Source organism: Saccostrea echinata, unplaced genomic scaffold (assembly GCF_033153115.1).
Source record: "Saccostrea echinata isolate AGI-Se365-2 ecotype Australia unplaced genomic scaffold, CSIRO_AGI_Sech_v1 ptg000060l, whole genome shotgun sequence".
Lineage (NCBI taxonomy): Eukaryota > Metazoa > Mollusca > Bivalvia > Ostreida > Ostreidae > Saccostrea > Saccostrea echinata.
In genome coordinates, this window is record NW_026889809.1 from 3153557 (window position 1) to 3172702 (window position 19146).

The 19146-nt window shown below is 34.1% G+C and overlaps 1 protein-coding gene across 1 annotated transcript; it reads right to left on the reverse strand.

Moving 5' to 3' along the window:
• Window positions 1-2692: 2692 nt before the first annotated feature.
• On the reverse strand, window positions 2693-9247 carry LOC133174931 (multiple epidermal growth factor-like domains protein 11). The gene is made up of 9 exons (XM_061310024.1): window positions 9182-9247; window positions 8685-8827; window positions 8471-8594; window positions 8047-8189; window positions 7693-7761; window positions 4685-7518; window positions 4261-4604; window positions 3036-3139; window positions 2693-2945 (listed from the first exon to the last, which is right to left on the reverse strand). Exons 1-9 carry the CDS (start codon window positions 9221-9223, stop codon window positions 2726-2728), a joined length of 4023 nt encoding a protein of 1340 aa, XP_061166008.1. The 5' UTR covers window positions 9224-9247; the 3' UTR covers window positions 2693-2725.
• Window positions 9248-19146: the final 9899 nt, after the last annotated feature.

A 19146-nucleotide genomic window follows, 5' to 3' on the forward strand; every position in this document is an offset into this window, starting at 1 on the left:
AGAACATGTGTTAACTTGTCGAGTCGGTAACACATAGATGGGGTTTGCTTATAACCAGAGTGTGTCATGGTTTGATGCAAGGTCATTTGAACGAGTTCAAGGTCATCAACGGAGAAACAACATTCCTTAACTGTCTTTCTACTGGTGAGACATTGCAAGTTGATACCCCTTACAAGATTGCTTATAACCTTAGAATGTGGCATGACCTTGACTCAAGGTCACTTCTTCCTGTTCGCAGCTCCAACGGAAGACCTACTCGTTGCTTTGCAACGAGCTCTGCTCTAGTTGTGAATTTATTTGTGAAATGTTTCCGCACCTATCATCAAAAATTAGACATAAAATAGACTTAAACTTATTTCATTTACAAACATAATTTATTTTGTGCTCCATAAAAAATGTTAAGTTTACACCCTATAATACTCGTTAGTAATTTTATTCCGAACCTTTAATTGTAAATGTAATATTTCCTAGCTTTTTAGTTTGTGGCACTCGTTAAAAAATAAATCGGGTTTTCCCCAAATTTATTTATACATAAATACACTCTATTGATTAACTAGTCCAAAGCTACCTAAAAGTATTTTAGAATAAACATTGAAAATAATCTTTTCCAGTAGGCAGGTTCTGCCTTTCGGTCTGTATCACATCTTTAAGGAAACAGTAAGATAAGATACGTCGTAAAAATCTATTATTCAATCTTATCATTACAACATATTGAGAAAAAAAACATATTGATGGTTCCTCATACAGATTGATTTTTGTACACACTCTCGGTGATTGATGCAAACATAACATGCGAGTACATGTATTCAAGAAACTTCATGTTAAGTAGTCAATGACGTAAGTACTTTATTACATGTATATATTCATAGAATATAAATGCAGCTGTCTACATTGTCACACGTATGCTTAAACTCACTAATACTCATCTGCAATATATCAGGGGGTCGTAACATAAAGGGTACTTAAGTCTAAGACCATGCTTAAGTAGGACTTAAGTACAGTCTTAAACTTAAGACCGTAACTAGAAACGTGCTAAGATTTGACATTCTTAGCAAAACTTAGGCGGCCGGTAGAGGTGACTTAAGTATGTCTTAACTTTCTTAAACATATATTTAGAACTACTTAAGGTAGACTTTCTATGTTAAAACATTCCTCTATTTATATTATGCATTAAAAATAATTTTCTATATTTAATATATTGGTATAAGAATTTTAGTTTTTCGTCGGGGGGGGGGGGGGTATTCATCACTGATTCCAATATCACTCTCTAAATGACATATACATGTAAATGCAAAATATTGTTTTTGGGATACGTTTGAAATATTAGTGGGACCTAGGTTATGAACACTAATCATTACAAGTAAATTGTATACAGTAATCACGGATTTGTTTGTTCACTGTGAAAAAATGAGATGAAATGATTTTAAAAATTGTCGGTGAATTAAAGGATGATGACTAGAAAACAAATAAAGATTTTCTGTAAATTAGGTTGAATGTAGAAGGCAACAAGCGAGAATTCAGACAGGATTCACTACCGTTCACTAACGTTCCAGAGAGAGAGAGAGAGATTGTTGATAAGTTGGAGATATACGAAAAATTATTTTCTAAAAACAATTCTTTTCCATCCTTCATTAAATTGTAAATAAGTATATCATAAAACGTCTGCAGTCTCTGCTTGCTGATATGGGAGGAAAAAAATTCAAAATGTCTTTATTGTTTTGCTCTTTTTTTTATTAGAGTTTCAATCAAGTACATAGACGTACGATTATCGTGCCATGTCTGCGAGAATGACAATTTGAACGCAAGTGAACATTTGTCAAACGAAAGAATAACAACAAACGGTAAACTGAAAACATCGCAGTCTAGAGTGATAAACAATATTCACGCATTTACAATGAACCACTAGTGCCACTTTGTGACTGTGCAATATTTGTTTTCAAATACACTGTATTTCGAATAATTTAAACAGAATTAACTTTAATTAAATACGAAATCTAATCTAACCTAGCTAAAACCGATAGGTAAGGACGTCAGCTTTAATATTTATATGTGACTAAAAACGTAACTAAATCATTTTTACAAATATATATATAAATAAATTGAAAAACTAGGATGATTCATAACAAATATTTTGAACATAAGTTTGACTTAGCTAAGACCTACCTAAGTCCGTCTTATGTTACGATTTAAGACATACTTAAGTAGTACTTAGGTAGGTCTTAAGATTGCACCTAAAACATACTTATGACCCTACTTAAGTCAAAAACTTAGCAAGCTTTATGTTACGACCCCTGTATGTTATTATTATGCTGAAAGTATAAATAAACAGAGATGTTCTTGAAATCCCGTGTACCTTAATTGTTATTCAAACCCTTACTTATTCGACAATAGAAGACCTGATTAGTCACTGCCATTTGTATTCCTTATCTAATATAAATTTTAATATTAAAACTAAGAAATAAATAGAGAAATGCTCAAAACCGAAGAAGAAATAGATATACAGTAACAAATATCAAATTTTGAAGATTTATTTCCTATTCTCTACCTCTTAGAAACTATATATTAAGTACATGTCATTACAACGTGCAATAATTGAATATTTATAGAAACTAGAAATATAAATAAATTTACATATGTTAATGGGTTTTTTCCCTACGGAAAAATGCCCATTCAAAGTAGAATCTGTATTTATTATCACAGACAGCTACAATTATCATCCGGTGCCTTAAACTTCCATGCTATGAGTGCTAGCAGCGTCTGTCGTATGTATTGGCGGATTGGATTGGAGGTTTTCCTGTGTTTTAATGACTAATTTTGTCGTGCCGTACGTTGGGTTGTCAAAGGTCGCAGCCTCTTCTTGGTCAATCATATTTAGGTCAAGGTTATCCTGATATCCAACGCTATTTTCTCCAAATATTCTGGTTTTCTCCATTACTGGGCGTTTTCTAGATAGGAAAATTCAAGGAGTTGGAGCATAGATTTTTCTCTATAAAATATTTCGTTTTAACTTTAAATTTGCTTTTCTTACAACTTACCTTTGTTTCTGAATATATAGCATAACAACCGCCACAATTATAATAGCCACTGCCACCGCTCCTAAGGATCCGCCAACGATAGGCATGTATCTGTCAGCCCAGCTCTGATGTCAAAAGTAGAAAAAAATAGCAACAGTTAAATTGAACACATTTTAAAAGTTGTAATGAAAAATAGATTGAGTACTCACTTTTCCCGAAATTAGTAGGGAAAAGATTTTTTCCCCTACATTCTCTTCCTATGTTAATATATTTTAACATTTTGAAACTAGAGTCTTCAAAAAAACATATGTACATGTGTCGCCAAGAACATAATTAAAACACGATTATAGCAATATTTCATCTTTCTTGCAAAACTGAAAAGCATTTTATATGAATTTTATGCGAAACTTAGGGTTTATCCTAGAATTGCGGTAAGTAAAAGGCCCAGTCAAGGTTACAATGTGGTTTTCAACCTCTGAAGGTACTGAAGCAAATCATAACATATTAAATTAGTAGAGATAAAAGCCTAATTTTATTTCCCTCCAAATACTGATTAAGCTACACATTTGACGGTCAGAAAATCAGTAAGCCGAGTACTTTTTAAAACAATTGATATACTAAAAATAAAATCCGAATTTTTATGTTTCAAGAGAATTAAGAATATTTTCAGAAGTAGGTCAAAAGTTAAGTTCAAGATTCACTGTCTGTAACCCAAATGCATTTTGAAATGTTCATAAACATGCTAAATATCAAAGCCCGATATTTTACGTTTCAAAAGTTTTTTTTCCCCTGGAAGTTAGTAAAAGTTCAAGGTCATAAACTATGCATGCCCATTATTTCATTAAAGTTACATAATTGAACAACACTTAGTGATTGTTTTATCCAGAGTATGCCTGTCTCACTGTATGTGTGTTACAGCCTATGTTTTGTAACAGGCATTACGCATCCTATACCTTACACCTCGTGGTCTCATATATCTCCAGCTTGAAAAGACAGTTATGAACTAACTTTGAAAAGCTTTCAAAGGCTAAGTACAAGACACAAAGTCAGTAACTAGTACATTGATATTATACAAAAACCCTTCCAACAAGCAATACAGGTTCAAAACAGGATCCTTACACATACTGTGGTATAGGGACATCTGACGAACAAACGTCAGTCAAAGTGATTCCCCCAAAAAATCATCCTACAGAGTAGGTGCCACAAGGAAAAAACTTTATCTGTCAGCATTTGTATTAGTACAAACCTTATTGTCCACAACTTTTTTACTGGGAGCTGAAAAGATAGGCTTCTTTGAAGTAAGCACTGTTGTCGATGGATTTGATGTTTTTGTTGAGGTGTTTTGCCGGGGAGATGTGAGGGAATTTAATGTGGTAGCAGAAGGCGTGGTCGATGGTCTACTTATTGTTGTTGTGGTGTTAGTCATGGAAGTTGTGAGCGGTACAGTTGTTTCCTTTTTTATCGTGGTGCCTAGTTTCATCGTCTTCAGGTGTGTGGTTTTGCCATAGGTGGTGAATGTGTCTGTTGTCATTGTTGTTGATTCGGTTGTAGTTGTTGTAATTGCATTCTTGCAATCTGTTCCTGTATATCCTTCAAAAAGAAGAAAAGTACATAAATAATACCGTGTGTCGAAATTAAATGTGCCTAGCTATTTTTCTATTATGACCTACCTTTACTGCATATTTTCTCCCCATTTTCTCCACATTGATAATTAATCATTGGAGCGCAAAACGTCGTGCAGTTAGGCCCATAAAAGTTATTTTTACACTGAAAATGTCCGTCCGGGCCACACATTGTTGTGTTTGTTGCTATACAGTTCTTACAACAATCTACACCACAATGATTAGGATTGCACTGCAGAATACCATTAACGTCACAAGCCAGGTTTCTTGAGGCCACGCAGTGAGTGCTGCAGTCTCTGCCATAGAAATTCTTGGCACAAACTAAATGTCCGAACGCGTCACAAATTTTATTTCCCATTGGTTCACAGCGTCTGGAACACTGCTGTCCATAATAGTTCGGCAGACACACTGTTGATCCATTCAGTGTGCACACCTGATTTCCTTTAGCGATGCAGTTTAAGCAACAGTCCGTCCCACAGTGATTGCTTTTACAGATTAAGTCCCCTTCTTTGGAGCACGTGAGATTCCCCTCGGCAAGGCAATATTTCGAACATTTGTCGCCGTAGTAGTGGTCGGCACAAACTAAGTTTCCCTTCACGTTACAACGTTTGTGTTTTTCAGCCTTACAGAAAATGGAACAATCTGTGCCATAATAATTTTTCTTACAAACCTTTGTACCGTTTGATGTACATTCACTGTGATTATCTGCGATACAGGCAGAGCAACAGTCAGGACCACAATGGTTTTCCTTGCATTTCAGATGCCCATTTGAGTCACAAGTCAAGTTTCCAGTCGAAACACAGTGATTTTCACAACTCATTCCGTAGAAATCTGTTTTACACACGAGATTACCCTCTGTATTGCAAATCTTCTTTCCTTTAGGTAAGCATAATTTAGTACAATTTGAGCCGTAGTAATGTTCTTTACAAATAAGTGTCTGATTTTTGGAACACATCCTGTTACCCGAGGCGATACACAACCCACAGCAGTCAGATCCACAATAGTTTGGTTTACAAATCAGTCCACCGTGATTTTCACATTCAATGTTACCGTCTTGGACGCAAAATACAGCGCATTGTGGTCCAAAATAATTTGGTTTGCAGATTATATCGCCATTCAAATCACAGGTTGTGGTGTTTCCTTGAACACAGTGTTTTGTACAGTTAGTTCCATAAAACCCTGGTTTGCAGATGAGAGTTTCATTTGCAGCACACATTTGATTCCCGGACGCTATACACTGACCACAGCAGTCGGAATCACAGTGATTCTTCCTGCAAACAAGTGTTCCATCAGTGTCACATGAGAGGTTTGCAAATGGAGTACACTTAATTAAACAGTCCGTTCCGTAAAAATTCTCGCTACATTTTAAGTTTCCAGAGGAATCACATATTTTATTTCCACTTGGTATACACTGCTTAGAGCAATTTACACCGTAAAACGTCTGTTTACACACCAGGGAACCCGATTTGTTACATATTTGGTTTCCACTTGAGATACAATGCCCACAACAATCTATTCCACAGTAATTTGTCTTACAAACGCGTTGCCCATGAGAGTCACAAAGCAAATTTCCATGTGGAACACAATTAATAGAACAATTTGGACTGTAAAACGAAGGCTTGCATTTTAATGTACCATTGATGTCACAGACTTGATTCGGATTGGGAACACAATTAACTCTACAATCTTTCCCGTAATAATTTTGCTTACAGATAAGAGTTCCGTTGTGTGCGCAAATCTGATTCCCGGATGCAATGCACTGACCACAGCAATCTAAATCACAGTGGTCCTGGCTACATACAAGTTTACCATCAGAATTACATATCAGGTTCCCCATTGGAATACATTTCGTGGAACAGTTTGATCCGTAATAATGCTCTTTACATTTCAAATCTCCAAAAGAATCACATACTCTGTTTCCATATGGAATACATTGTTTAGAACAATTTACGCCATAATAGGTTTGTTTACATACTATAGAACCGGTACCATTACATACCTGGTTTCTACTAGCAATACAACTTCTACAGCAATCTTCACCACAGTGATTAGCCTTGCACACATGTTTACCTTCTGTATCACAGACCAAATTACCTTTCGGAAAACAGTTGATGGAACAATTTGTACCATAAAAGGAAGGCTTACATTTTAATACGCCTTTGCCGTTGCAATTTTGGTTTTGGTTTGGGACACATTTAACAGTACAATTGCTGCCATAAAAATTCTTTTTGCATACTTTTGTTTCATTTGCGCACACGAAGTTACCAACAGCGATACAATTTCCACAACAGTCCTCGCCGCAGTAATTAGGCAAACAAATATGTTTTCCAAACTCGTCACAAATCACGTGGTCACGTGGGAAACAAAGTGTAGAGCAGTTAAGTCCATAGTGGTTATACTTACATTGCAAATTTCCTGTATGATCACATATCTGATTCTCGCTGGGAATACACTGTATCGAACAATTTTGACCGTAGTAAGAAGGTTTACATGCGATTGTTCCATTTGATTCACAGATCTGATTTCCGGTAGCAATACACGTACCACAACAGTCCCTCTCACAGTGACTGGGCCTACAGATGTGATGCCCAGTCTTATCACACGTCAGATTACCAGTGCTTACACATTTGATTAAACAACGAGAACCATAGAAATTCGGTCTACAGTGAAGATTTCCAAAATCATCGCAAAACTGATTAGCATTGGGAACACAGCGTGCTTTACAATTGGGTCCATAAAAAGTTTCTCTACACCTAAGTGTGCCGTTATTGTCACAGATGTGATTGTTGTGCGCTACGCAGCCTTTACAGCAATCAGGACCACAGTGATTTGGTTGGCATACCAGCTGACCCTGTGTATCACATGTTAGATTACCCTGCGTGGTGCATTTAATAGAACAATTTTGACCGTAAAACTCTTGCTTGCAGATTTTTGTGCCGTTGATCCCGCAGACATAATTACTTCCAGCAATACAATCTTGACAACAGTCTGGTCCACAATGATATTGCCGGCATTTCAAATCTCCATTAATATCACATGTCAGATTACCATGTGATACACAAACCTTGGAGCATGATGGTCCATAATAATGTGGACTACACGTAATACTCAGCAAAAATTCTACCCTGAAAGTTAAAATGATAAAATGATATCATTGTAAAATTGTAGGAACTGATAGAAAAGTGGTAAAAATTTGACAATCAATGAACCATTTTTGTACAAATAAGACGCCACAAATATACAGGTGAGACCGAATGATCTTTTTTAATGCTAATATTAATTATGAAAGTATTTATTGGTATTGTTTTATACAATATTGCTATTATTCAAGATTAAAAAAAAGATCATTCGAAAATAGATAGCGGTAAATATTTGTAATGAAGGTTTTGACATATATAATTTCAACTTGCTTGATTTGTTTTCGTCCCGGTAGTGTGGTTATGGATTTGTTCTGGACCATAGGACCGACGTAATTGTGTCGGAGGATTCCGAGGGTCGTGTCCGAATGGAATGCTTCATAGTCGTACACAACAATTTCTACCGTAATATTTACCTGGAGATAAATTAAAGACAACAGAAACATTTATATTGGTAAAACATTTAGATTTTATATTCCTTATCCAAATTCAACATTACTGAAAATGGTAACTTTAGATTCTGCAAACATTCTGTGATACTTATTTCGTTGACTTTAGGTGGAAAATTAAGAAAATGGCACATCATGAAACAACAGTATGTATTGATAAATAATATGGATGAAATTTAATTATGAAATTCGTCAGCAATGAAAGAGTAATATCAACCAGAGGAAATGACTTTATTATCATAATCTACCTTATTTTCCTTCAGATTATGCCATTTATAGTCAGAATGATGCCTGACATTTGATTGATCCTTAAACAAAAACCCGTGGGTATCGTCCACTCGGTAGTTTTTGTTTCCTCCTTGGCATGGCTGGCTAAATGATGCATGGAATAAAGTACACGTAAGTACACATTTTAAAATGTTTGCATTCTTAGTTAATGAAGCATGTCTTCAGAAACCTTACCTGGATATTCCGCTCGGGGACAGACACACCTTCATATACACATCACACTCGTTACAGATGATAAGGGCACCATCACAGCACCTCTCTTCCTCCCTATAGTAACGGACCAGGTTAACCTCCACGGAATATTCCCCCAGAGACACCTAAATAAAGATGTGGAAAAAATGATAATTTACCTGGTCAGTTTCAAACTGTAAATGGACAAGTCTGAAATTCTTTGAAAAAAAGACATGTGAAAAGTAATGTCAACTACTAGTAGGAACAATCAGAGGCTTTCAAGGACTGCATTTGATTTTATTTTAAAAAAAAACCTTTACTGACAGCCGTCTAGCGCTGTTTCGGGTTGCGGTTCTAGCCTAAAAAATGATTTTTTTTACCGAAACATTTCTTGAAAACTTAATCTTGAAATCCAATATAAATTCATCTTAACAATGTGCTTGATCTTTGAGATTAACTTTGTACAGTTAATAAAATAAATTAAGTAAAATAATAAATACCTGAAATATTCCCAAAAGAACTACAAAAATTACGTATCTCATCTTTTGTTAGGCATTTTGAATTTGTAAAGTATATATATTCCGCTTGTTCAAAACTATAAACAAATCACATGCAATGGGATGTTAGTACCTATCAGTACTCAGTATATAGATAAAGAAAAGTAAGCTGATAACACGGGCATATACTACAGAAGTACAGAACATCAAATAAGCTAAGCTCAGTCATAACAATGCAATTGTCAGTTTGTACGACAAACGATATGACCAGCTTTTCCATCGTCAGTTTTCCTATTCAGTGTAATAAAATTCTGCTGTCACCTTCATATATTTACATTTGCTGTGCTTTTCTACTAAGCCAACTGTGAAATTGATTTGAAAGTCATTTTTGTATATTTACATTTCCAATAAATTTCCTCAATGATTCTTTACAAAATAGAATACAGTTCATTTTCTCATGAACTACCATGAATGGGCATGAATATCTCCATTGTTACGTCATAATACCTCACTTGACGTCAAAACTATAGTGCAAACTCTTTTGCTTTAAAAATGACAGTTGAATGGCGTTATATGAGACATATCATCAGAAAAATAATGTAAATATAAGAAATGAATTTAATTTTTGAAAACTCATGAGGTACATGAACTACAACGCTTCACGCCGGCATATTTATCATGAAGCGCTACTGCGCTTTATGAAATATGCCGCCGTGAAGCGTCGTAGTACATGTCCTCATGAATCTTCAAAACTTAAATTCATTTCTTAAGTATACTCACGCGTAGAAATATACACAGAGAAACGCGCGCTAAAGTGACGTCACAATGAGGCTACGGAGACGTTAATAAAAATATGACGATATAGGGCAGCGAGAAATTCAAACAATGAATTTATTTTTGGTGCATTTAAACATGTAAAATGTAAATATAAGGAATGTTTTTAAGTTTAGTGTGAATTATTTGTGTGTAAATCACACAGACTTGCACGTAGGCATATTTTTCATGAAGCGCGCTAGCCTACGTGACAAGTCTGTGTGATTTACACACCAATAACTCACACAAAACTTAAAAACATTCCTTAAATGGTGTTTACGTCTCCCAACTTATACTCAAGAGCATATGTTCTATATACGAAGAATTTCTAAAACGAAACAAGCTATTGATAAATAAGTTGATGATTAAAGAAATCGTTTAAAGTTAAAATTTCGCAAATTCAATGGTCAATACACAGACCTTGTTAGCAAATACAATTAACTATCGTTAAGTCGAATATTGACTGACATTTTTTATGCAGATTGATAATTATTATAATTTTTACACTGAATTGTCTACGGAATTTTTCTTTACCCGATTGATTATGCATGACATGGAGCATAAGAGATGCTTACTCCTCCATGGCAACTGATCCAATCTCTGATATTATTTTAGAGATTCATGTTTCCTCTGCTTACAATCTGCATTGTTTCAATATACTTCTGAGCTAGATTACTGTTCTTTATTTCCATATTTCATACATTTTGAAATTAACAAACTGAACTTTATGTTAAATTTATTCAGTTGTCTAATATTTCTCTTCATTTCTTTGCTTATCCCTTTCTCTCATACAATCTTCAAACTGCCTCTTATTCAGGTAAATGTACATACTCGTACTTTGAAAAATTCCATTTATTTTTTTTTTCTTAAAGTAAGATTTTGTTCAATAGAAAAAAAAAACATTGATCAGGGAAGATGTAATTGATTTACAGTAAGACTATTAAATAATCCATCCTAGGATACTAGAATCATTGAAACAGTAATTGTACTTCTACAATGCAGATAAAAACATGATTATTATTCTACATATGCTTGAACCTACAGCATTACATAAAACCACCGTCCTAAAAAATTTGGCTTTGTAAAATTCTGCATATATAATAAAAGAAATTAAATCAAAATTAGAAATAAAATGTCTGAAAGACAATACTCCTATAATATATGTACCTGTTATGAGATGTTACAATATTTACATAAGATTGGTCTACATGAGATAACAAAGGATAAACATTCACTGCCCTGTATCAAGTACAAGGTCCCAAAAACTAACCATGAGGTCACTAAGAAAGTGTACGCATGAACCGAAAATTTGCAAAAAAATCTTGTATCCCTCTTATTAAAAAAAATCCTTTCCTTCAGGCAGATCTCCTGTTTTCGTAACAATTTGATACTGACAATTATCTGAATGTTCATATCTATTTCAGGATTGTTAGCTTTGTTAGTTAATTTTGTAATAAGGACAGATAATAAGTACATGGGGTGATCAAAAAGTTCGCAAACTTTCAAATTTTGCACACTTTATAATAAGCTGTCAAACAAATAATCATTATTTCGGTTTGATAATAGATAATAAAAATACATCCGTGTTTATCACGTGGCGCGACCTCAATTTATTCAAGTAACTAGAAGTAAACAAGTTAAACAAATTTGATCAGAAATTTAATTTAATTTTCAAGATAAAACATACCAATAACGGCACATCCGACACCCGACAGACGGGATGTATTTCATAGTAGTTCGGATCCCTTTCTTTACAACTGGTTATAAACTTCAAATTAAGCGTGTATCATTGTAAATAAATAATGTTTGGTAGTTTAGTAGTAGTGCTAGTAGTGCTAGTTGTTTTTTGTTTTTCTGTTACCTTTGTTTTTATGACTCTTTGTCCTGAGGAAGGGACAGAGCGTCCCGAAAAGTTGACAATTTATTTTGTTCGTGTCGTTGGTCATTTTTAGTGCTATATATATATATATATATATATATATATATATATATATATATATATATATATATATATATATATATATATATATATATATATATATATATATATATATATATATTAATAGAAAAAATACATGAAAAAATGAAGATAAGTAACAGTAATTATATTCAAATGTCCATTAAAACAATACAAATTGGGAGCAGAGCAAACTCGGACATCAAAATAATCAAAATCAAAAGGGGTTGTTGTTGTTGTTTAAGCATCCTCCTTGGTGTTTATTTTTTTTAAGTACAAAGGGATATATATCGAATCAATGCAAGAATGAAACTGAATATTGTTAATTGTTGAAACAGTATTAATATATCTATGTGGATTTGGAGGCAACAACAACAGCAACAATAGAGTTTTGTTCTTTCATGTAGAATATTTTGAATTAGTTCTGGTTCATATGAATATCATATCAAAAATCATATAAAAAAGAATGTAAAATATTTTTTTGTATTTGGCTGAAAGAGATTGCAGATGCATGGGTGGCCAATAGAAATTTCAGTGTATAAATAATATCCTAACAATCAGTATGAAAAACTTCGAAATCGAGGCAAGCTATTCACAAACAAGTTGACACAATAATATCAACAGTCTCCTTTAAAGTCATCATTTCGAAAGTTCTATGGTCGATACAATGACCGTGTCAAAAATACAGTCTATCATTAGGTCGAATACTGACTGATGTTTTCATACTAATTGTTAGGCCATCATTTACACTGAATAGTCTACGGATTTTACCGTTTTCCCGATCATGAACGGGTGTGACCGGTCGATAGGGGATGCTTACTCCTCCATGGCACTTATCCCACCTCTGATGTTTTTAATGGTCTGTGTTGCTCTGCTCCCGATTTGTATTGTCAATGGACTTTTGGGCTTGAGTACTGTTAGTTATCTCCATATTTCATTCACGTAGAGTAAATTCACGTAAATTATTTAATACAAGATTATAAAAAAAAATAATGTGAAATTTTATATATTTGCATATTGTAATGAAAAATGTGAAAATAACAATGATCGATTTAAAAAAAAGAAAAGAAAAAAAAAAGAATCTCTGAATCAAGGAGGATGACTCTGACATGCTTCATATATAATTCGATAAAACTGTATATATTGGATATTTCCGTAATAAAATACATATATGTATCTTATTTCAAGGTAGAACATTAATGTAAATACAACTCATTTAACAATATGATTATTTTAAAGTGTAAGATCAAGGGTTTCGCAACATTTCAAAACGACGTTGAAGAGATTCTGCAAAAAGGAATCTTGCTAAAAGTTAACGCACAATTTAAGGACAATGCAATAAGCAGCAACAGAACAAAAATTCTAGACTGTCTTACCTCTTGAAGGCAATGGCATCCATGAGCACCGTTTGCAAGACTGTTTCCTTAAGCTCTACAGGTACAGAATCATTATTCAGACAATGAGGAATTTCTGTTTTAACGATTACTCTTACTAGACAGTGCTTAAGACAGCAGCATTAAGATACACGGTAGGTTTTTATCTTCGATATGGTCGTGTGTAATTTTTGGTGAGCAATATTTTTTAATAAATTTTCTGACTTGAACATCAAAAGATTATGTCTCATGAAATATATGGAGATAACGAACAGTATTCAAGCTAAAAAGTCCATCAAACAAAACAAAACAGGAGCAGAGCAAACACAGACCTCCAAAACATCAGAGGTGGGATCAGGTGCCATGGAGGAGTGAGCATCCCCTGCCAACCGGTCACACCCGCCGTGTGCTCCTTATCATGATCGGGGAAAAAACGGAAAAATCCGTCGACAGGTCAGTGTATAATTAAGCCACCTGATCCCACCTCTAAATTTTGAGGTTCGTGTTTGTTCTGCTCCAAATTTGTATTATTTCATTGGACTTTCGAGATTGATTACTGTTCGTTATCTTCATATTTAATACCAAAAAAGGTGTTTAAAATTGTTTTTCAGATTTAGTAGTTTTGAGGTTTTGTATTGATGATAAAACAACTATTCTAAGTCCCATTTCGTCTTATCAATCTTATCAGTGTATATACAAGAGAAGGGTTTGTTATAAGTCATGGTTGAAAAAAGGTAAAGATTTTAATGACAGAAATAAGACTTTGATTGGAAACCAATCATTTTGTAATTAATATATATGGGCCACAACACTCACCCGAGTCACTATAGTCCTGCCTTTCGTCATCAGGAGATTTTCCCCTATATATTCCAATGTAAAACTTTGACCACATATTATGGCCTCAATTACCCCAGGGGATCATGATTGACCATACTCAAATCTATACTATCTGCGAAACCTTTCTTATAAATATGATTAATGGCTTTACTGTTTCTTAAGAAGATTTTTAAGAATTTTCCCTATATACTCCTAGGTAAAACTTTGATCGCCCACTGTGGTTCGTCCCTAACCCCAGGTGATCATGATTTAAATATGAATCTACACTATTTGAGGATGCTTCACTGTAAATATGACTACTCATAGCTTTGCTGTTCTCGAGAAGGTTTTAAAAGACTTTTCTTATGTATTCCTATATAAAACATTCATCGCCTACCCTACCGCCGGGGATCATGGTTTGAACAAATTTTAAAAAATCTACGCTATGTTATGAAGCCATCACACTTTGCCATGTTTTTTAAAGTGTGTTTGATGTATAAATTTGGGGAAATGTTTTGCTTAAAAATATGCTAAATATAACAATATATTCAACCCGACAGTATGTACATGCACTATAAAAATGCAACAAATATGTGTTATATTTTAAGAGGGTTAAGCAAGAAATTATATATTACTTTAATTGTAAAAAAAAAAGTTTGTTAAGATGATTAATAATGAGATGGAAATTAATAATAAAACTTAATTATTATCATTAATAAAAGTATTTAACAGTTGCTGGAAACCAATTTTGTTACAGAATCAATATTTTGAATTATTAAACTAGTAATTTTTTAATTTACTAAAAAGGAGAGCTTTCAATTTTCATATGCTGATTTTAAGTACTCAATACTCATTATGCTGGGGCTGATGCTGATCCTGGAAATGTTATTTTGCAAGTGCTGATCCTGATGCTAGCTCGATGCTGATACTTATTTTGCGTATGCTGATTTATGTATAAAATTATTATCCTGCACATGCTCACTTGATTAATTTATATATGTCTTACATAAATCTACATTTATAAAAACATTGTCGGACTGGGCTCAGCAGTCTGTGCATACGGAGTGCTTATATATATATATATATATATATATATATATATATATATATATATATATATATATATATATATATATATATATATATATATATATATATATATATATTAGGGTTTATCTCATAAGGATAAACCAGGTTATTTAGTGCAGTAATTACTTGTGTATAATTTTCTAATGCGCAAAGGGCAGTAACTCTTAATATTAAGTCAATCGTAGTTTCCCTGTCGTGTTCCCCTTTGTCAATGTAGTAATCATGCGCAAACACGACTTTTATTTGGTGAGCATGCGCGTTCAACTCTTCCTTTTTCTTCATCAACCTTTGAGCAAGAGACACGAACTTTTTGGTCTCCGACAAAAAATCTGTTTAAATCGGCAATCCATCATTAGCATCGGTTGAAAAAGTTTGAAAGATGAAATATATGGAGATAACGAACAGTATTCAAGCTCAAAAGTCCATTAAACAATACAAATAGGAGCAGAGCAAACACGGACCTCCAAACATCAGAGGTGGGATCAGGTGCCATGGAGGAGTGAGCATCCCCTGCCGACCGGTCACACCCGCCGTATGCTCCTTGTCATGATAGGGGAAATAACGGAAAAATCCGTCGACAATTCAGTGTGTAAATAATGGCCTAACAATTGGTATGAAAAACGTCAGTCAGCATTTGATTCAATGATAAATTGTATTTGCTGACAAGGTCATTGTTTCGACCATAGAACTTACGAAATGATGACTTTAAACGAGACAGCTGATATTCTTGTTTCATCAACTTATTTGTTAATAATTTACCTCGTTTTAGAAATTGTACATACGTAGAGCCTGCTCTTGCGTATCGAATCAACTGAGAGAGATATACCCCGTATGCAGGTGATGAAGGTATATTGTTGCATAAGTAAGGGAAGTTGACGATTGAAAAGTTAAAGTCATCATGTTTATCATAAAGCTTGGTTGTTAGATTACCATTAACGTCTTCTTCAAGTAAAATATCCAAATCTGAAACAGATGTGTCAGACTTTGTGGTATCTTTTATCTCAAGTTCACCAAGATGTTGCGTGCTCCCAGGAAATCAAAGTCTAAGAGTCCATATGCTCGTCCTTGCGCCCCAGCTGCGGCATCCATCTCCACTTAATAATATGTATCATGGTTGGTAAGAATATGACATTCAGTTTCGTTTAAAAAGTCGATTAACTCGACAATCAGTTGGGCATTTGTGGATGCAGAACTTTGGTTAGTTTATATGCAACCACCATGTAATAGAAAAGCGGGAATCAGTTGAAAAACCCTCAAACTAGCTTAGCATCCTCTCGTTTAAAATGCTATAGTTTCAATTTTCAGGGGGTGTGCAATAAAAACAAGTGTAATTATTTACACCAGTGTTGTAAATACAACGGCTTACATCCTATGAAAACCTGCTTCAAAGCTAGCCAACTTCAAACCGGTACACCTACAGTAGCTTCAGTAAATCACAATACTAATATTACTCATTACAGGAACAGTGCAAACCAGTTCCAGAAGGGGCAAAATACTAGCTTACAGTTGGCAAATGACCTTCAGCTCCAGTTATGGGATTTGGGCAGATCACCGATAAATGTACCACTTTTAGAACAGTTATTACAAAATTACCAAGATTGTGAGAATGCTAAATGTTTGGCGAATGGTTTTAAATTTGGCTTTAAATTAAATTACCGTGGAGATGGAAAACGGATAGAATATAAAAACATGCTTTCTACCCAACAATTTGTAAATTAAATTAAAGGGAAGACAGACAAAGAAATAGGGCTTGGGAGAGTGTTAGGTCCTTTTCCTTACGCTCCCATTTCTTATTTACGTTGTAACCCCATTGGTATCCTTCCAAAGAAACAAGGGGGTCGGCGCTTATTCACCAATTTATCATATCCTTTAGGGGATTGTGTAAATGATTGTATAGATTCAGAGCTGTGTTCAGTCAATTATTCAACTTTTGATGATGCATTAAAAGTCATTTCGGCCAAAGGTGAGGGGGCGCTAATGGCAAAAATTGACATTTCAAATGCATTTAGATTGTTACCTATATGTCCTCAAGATTTTTGTTTATTAGGTTTCAAAATTTTAGACTCGTACTACATAGACAAATGTTTGCCCATGGGCTGTTCAATATCTTGCTCATTGTTTGAAAAGTTTTCAACTTTCCTTCACTGGGAGGTGCAGCATAGATCAAATATTGAGAGTATAGTCCACTATTTAGATGATTTTTTATTTGTTGGAAAGAAATCTACAGATGAATGTCAAATGTTAATGCAATGCTTTCAAGAATTATGTCAAGGACTGGGTGTTCCATTAGCTGTAGAGAAAACTGAGGGTCCAAATACTTGTATTTGTTTTTTGGGATTAGGCATTGACACTTTATCTCAAACAATTTTTATTCCAGATGACAAAATAAGGGAATTATTGTCAAAAATACAAAATGTTTTAAATTGTAAAAATGTAACACAAGTGAACTTGTGATGAAAATTTATTTTAATGAAATTAAGCAATAAAAGGTGAATGTTTGTATTTGAAAAGTAATTCACGTAAGATCACATATAACAAAGCAGAGTTCGATTCACACAACTACACACACACACACACGTTTTTGTTCTAAAACTCGGAATAGTCCAGAGTAAAACTTTGTTTTCCTGATGACGGAATGTCCAGTACATCTAATATTCACGTCCGGGATTGTCCACGGCGGTTCTAAAACTGACTATCTCACACAACACATGACATTCACTCAAACTTCAATTAACACATTTACGCAATTATCACACATACGAGTCGGACACTCTTTGAGGCAGAGGATTGACACTAATTCCTAAAATAAATATTGAGTGACAATTTCCTTTTTACTGTCTAAACATTAATTGTTAGATAAATAATTTAAACATATTTCAAAAAAAGGCATTAAAAATAATTCTTTTTCGTAAAATCAAATTTTATTAAATTGTAAATTAATTTTATAAAATTTACTATGTGACAAATGTAACACTCAAGCAGTTGCAATCTCTTGTAGGAGCGTTGGCCTTTGTAAATAAGGCAGGAAGGGCTTTTTCTCGTAGGATCTATGGGGCTATGGAGGGAGTTAAAAAACCATTTCATTTCATAAGAATTACAAACGAAAAAAAAATGGACCTCCAAATGTTGGTTCAATTTTTGCTCAACTCTAATGGTACCACGCCCTTTCCTTCTCAACATTGGCATGACAGTGAATTTTTTACTGATAGTTCAGGAGCATATGGTTGTGGGGTAGTTTTTGGAAATCATTGGTCTTGTTTATCCTGACCTACATACTGGTCTTCAGACACAATTAGGGATATAGCATTATTGGAGCTTGTCCCCTTAGTATTAGGGATTAGTATTTGGTCATCGAAACTTAAAAACCTGAAACTACTGCTTCATGTAGACAATATGGCATTAGTGCAGATTATCAATCAAAAAACATCAAAAAACAAAAAAGTCATGGTGTTGCTTCGTTTCTTAGTCCTGAAAACTCTACAATTTAATATTCAAATTAAAGCGCAGCATATCAAGGGTGTGAAGAATAATGTCGCTGATGCAATTTCTCGATTTCAGTGGTCCAGGTTTAGGCAGCTAGCCCCTTCGGAAGATCAGTATCCCTCTACGGTACCAAAGTAATTTTGGGAAATTATGGAGAAACTGTAAACAAACTTTTGCAAGCTAGTATATCAGAAAATACTGGTAAAGTTTATAAACAAGGACTACAGAGTTTTTATAATTTCAGAGTCAAATGTGAATTTCAGCAAACCTGGCCTCCACCTCTTTACCATATTTTAAATTTCATTGCTTATTTGTCTGAGGAGGGATGTTCGTTTTCTACAGTCAAATGTTACATGTCAGGGATAAGTTTTTTAGTTAATTTAAATGGTTGGAAAAATCCGTTGGAGTCTTTTTTGGTGAAGAAATTGTTGGCAGGG

What these genes read in the sequence shown, in the direction of transcription:
- LOC133174931 (XM_061310024.1), bottom strand. Translation starts at nt 9,223, where the DNA reads ATGAGATACGTAATTTTTGTAGTTCTTTTGGGAATATTTCAG. An exon ending in TTCTTTTGGGAATATTTCAG is followed by an intron (nt 8,828 to 9,181) that starts GTATTTATTATT and finishes ATCTTTATTTAG; the next exon opens with GTGTCTCTGGGGGAATATTC. An exon ending in TCCCCGAGCGGAATATCCAG is followed by an intron (nt 8,595 to 8,684) that starts GTAAGGTTTCTG and finishes TGCATCATTTAG; the next exon opens with CCAGCCATGCCAAGGAGGAA.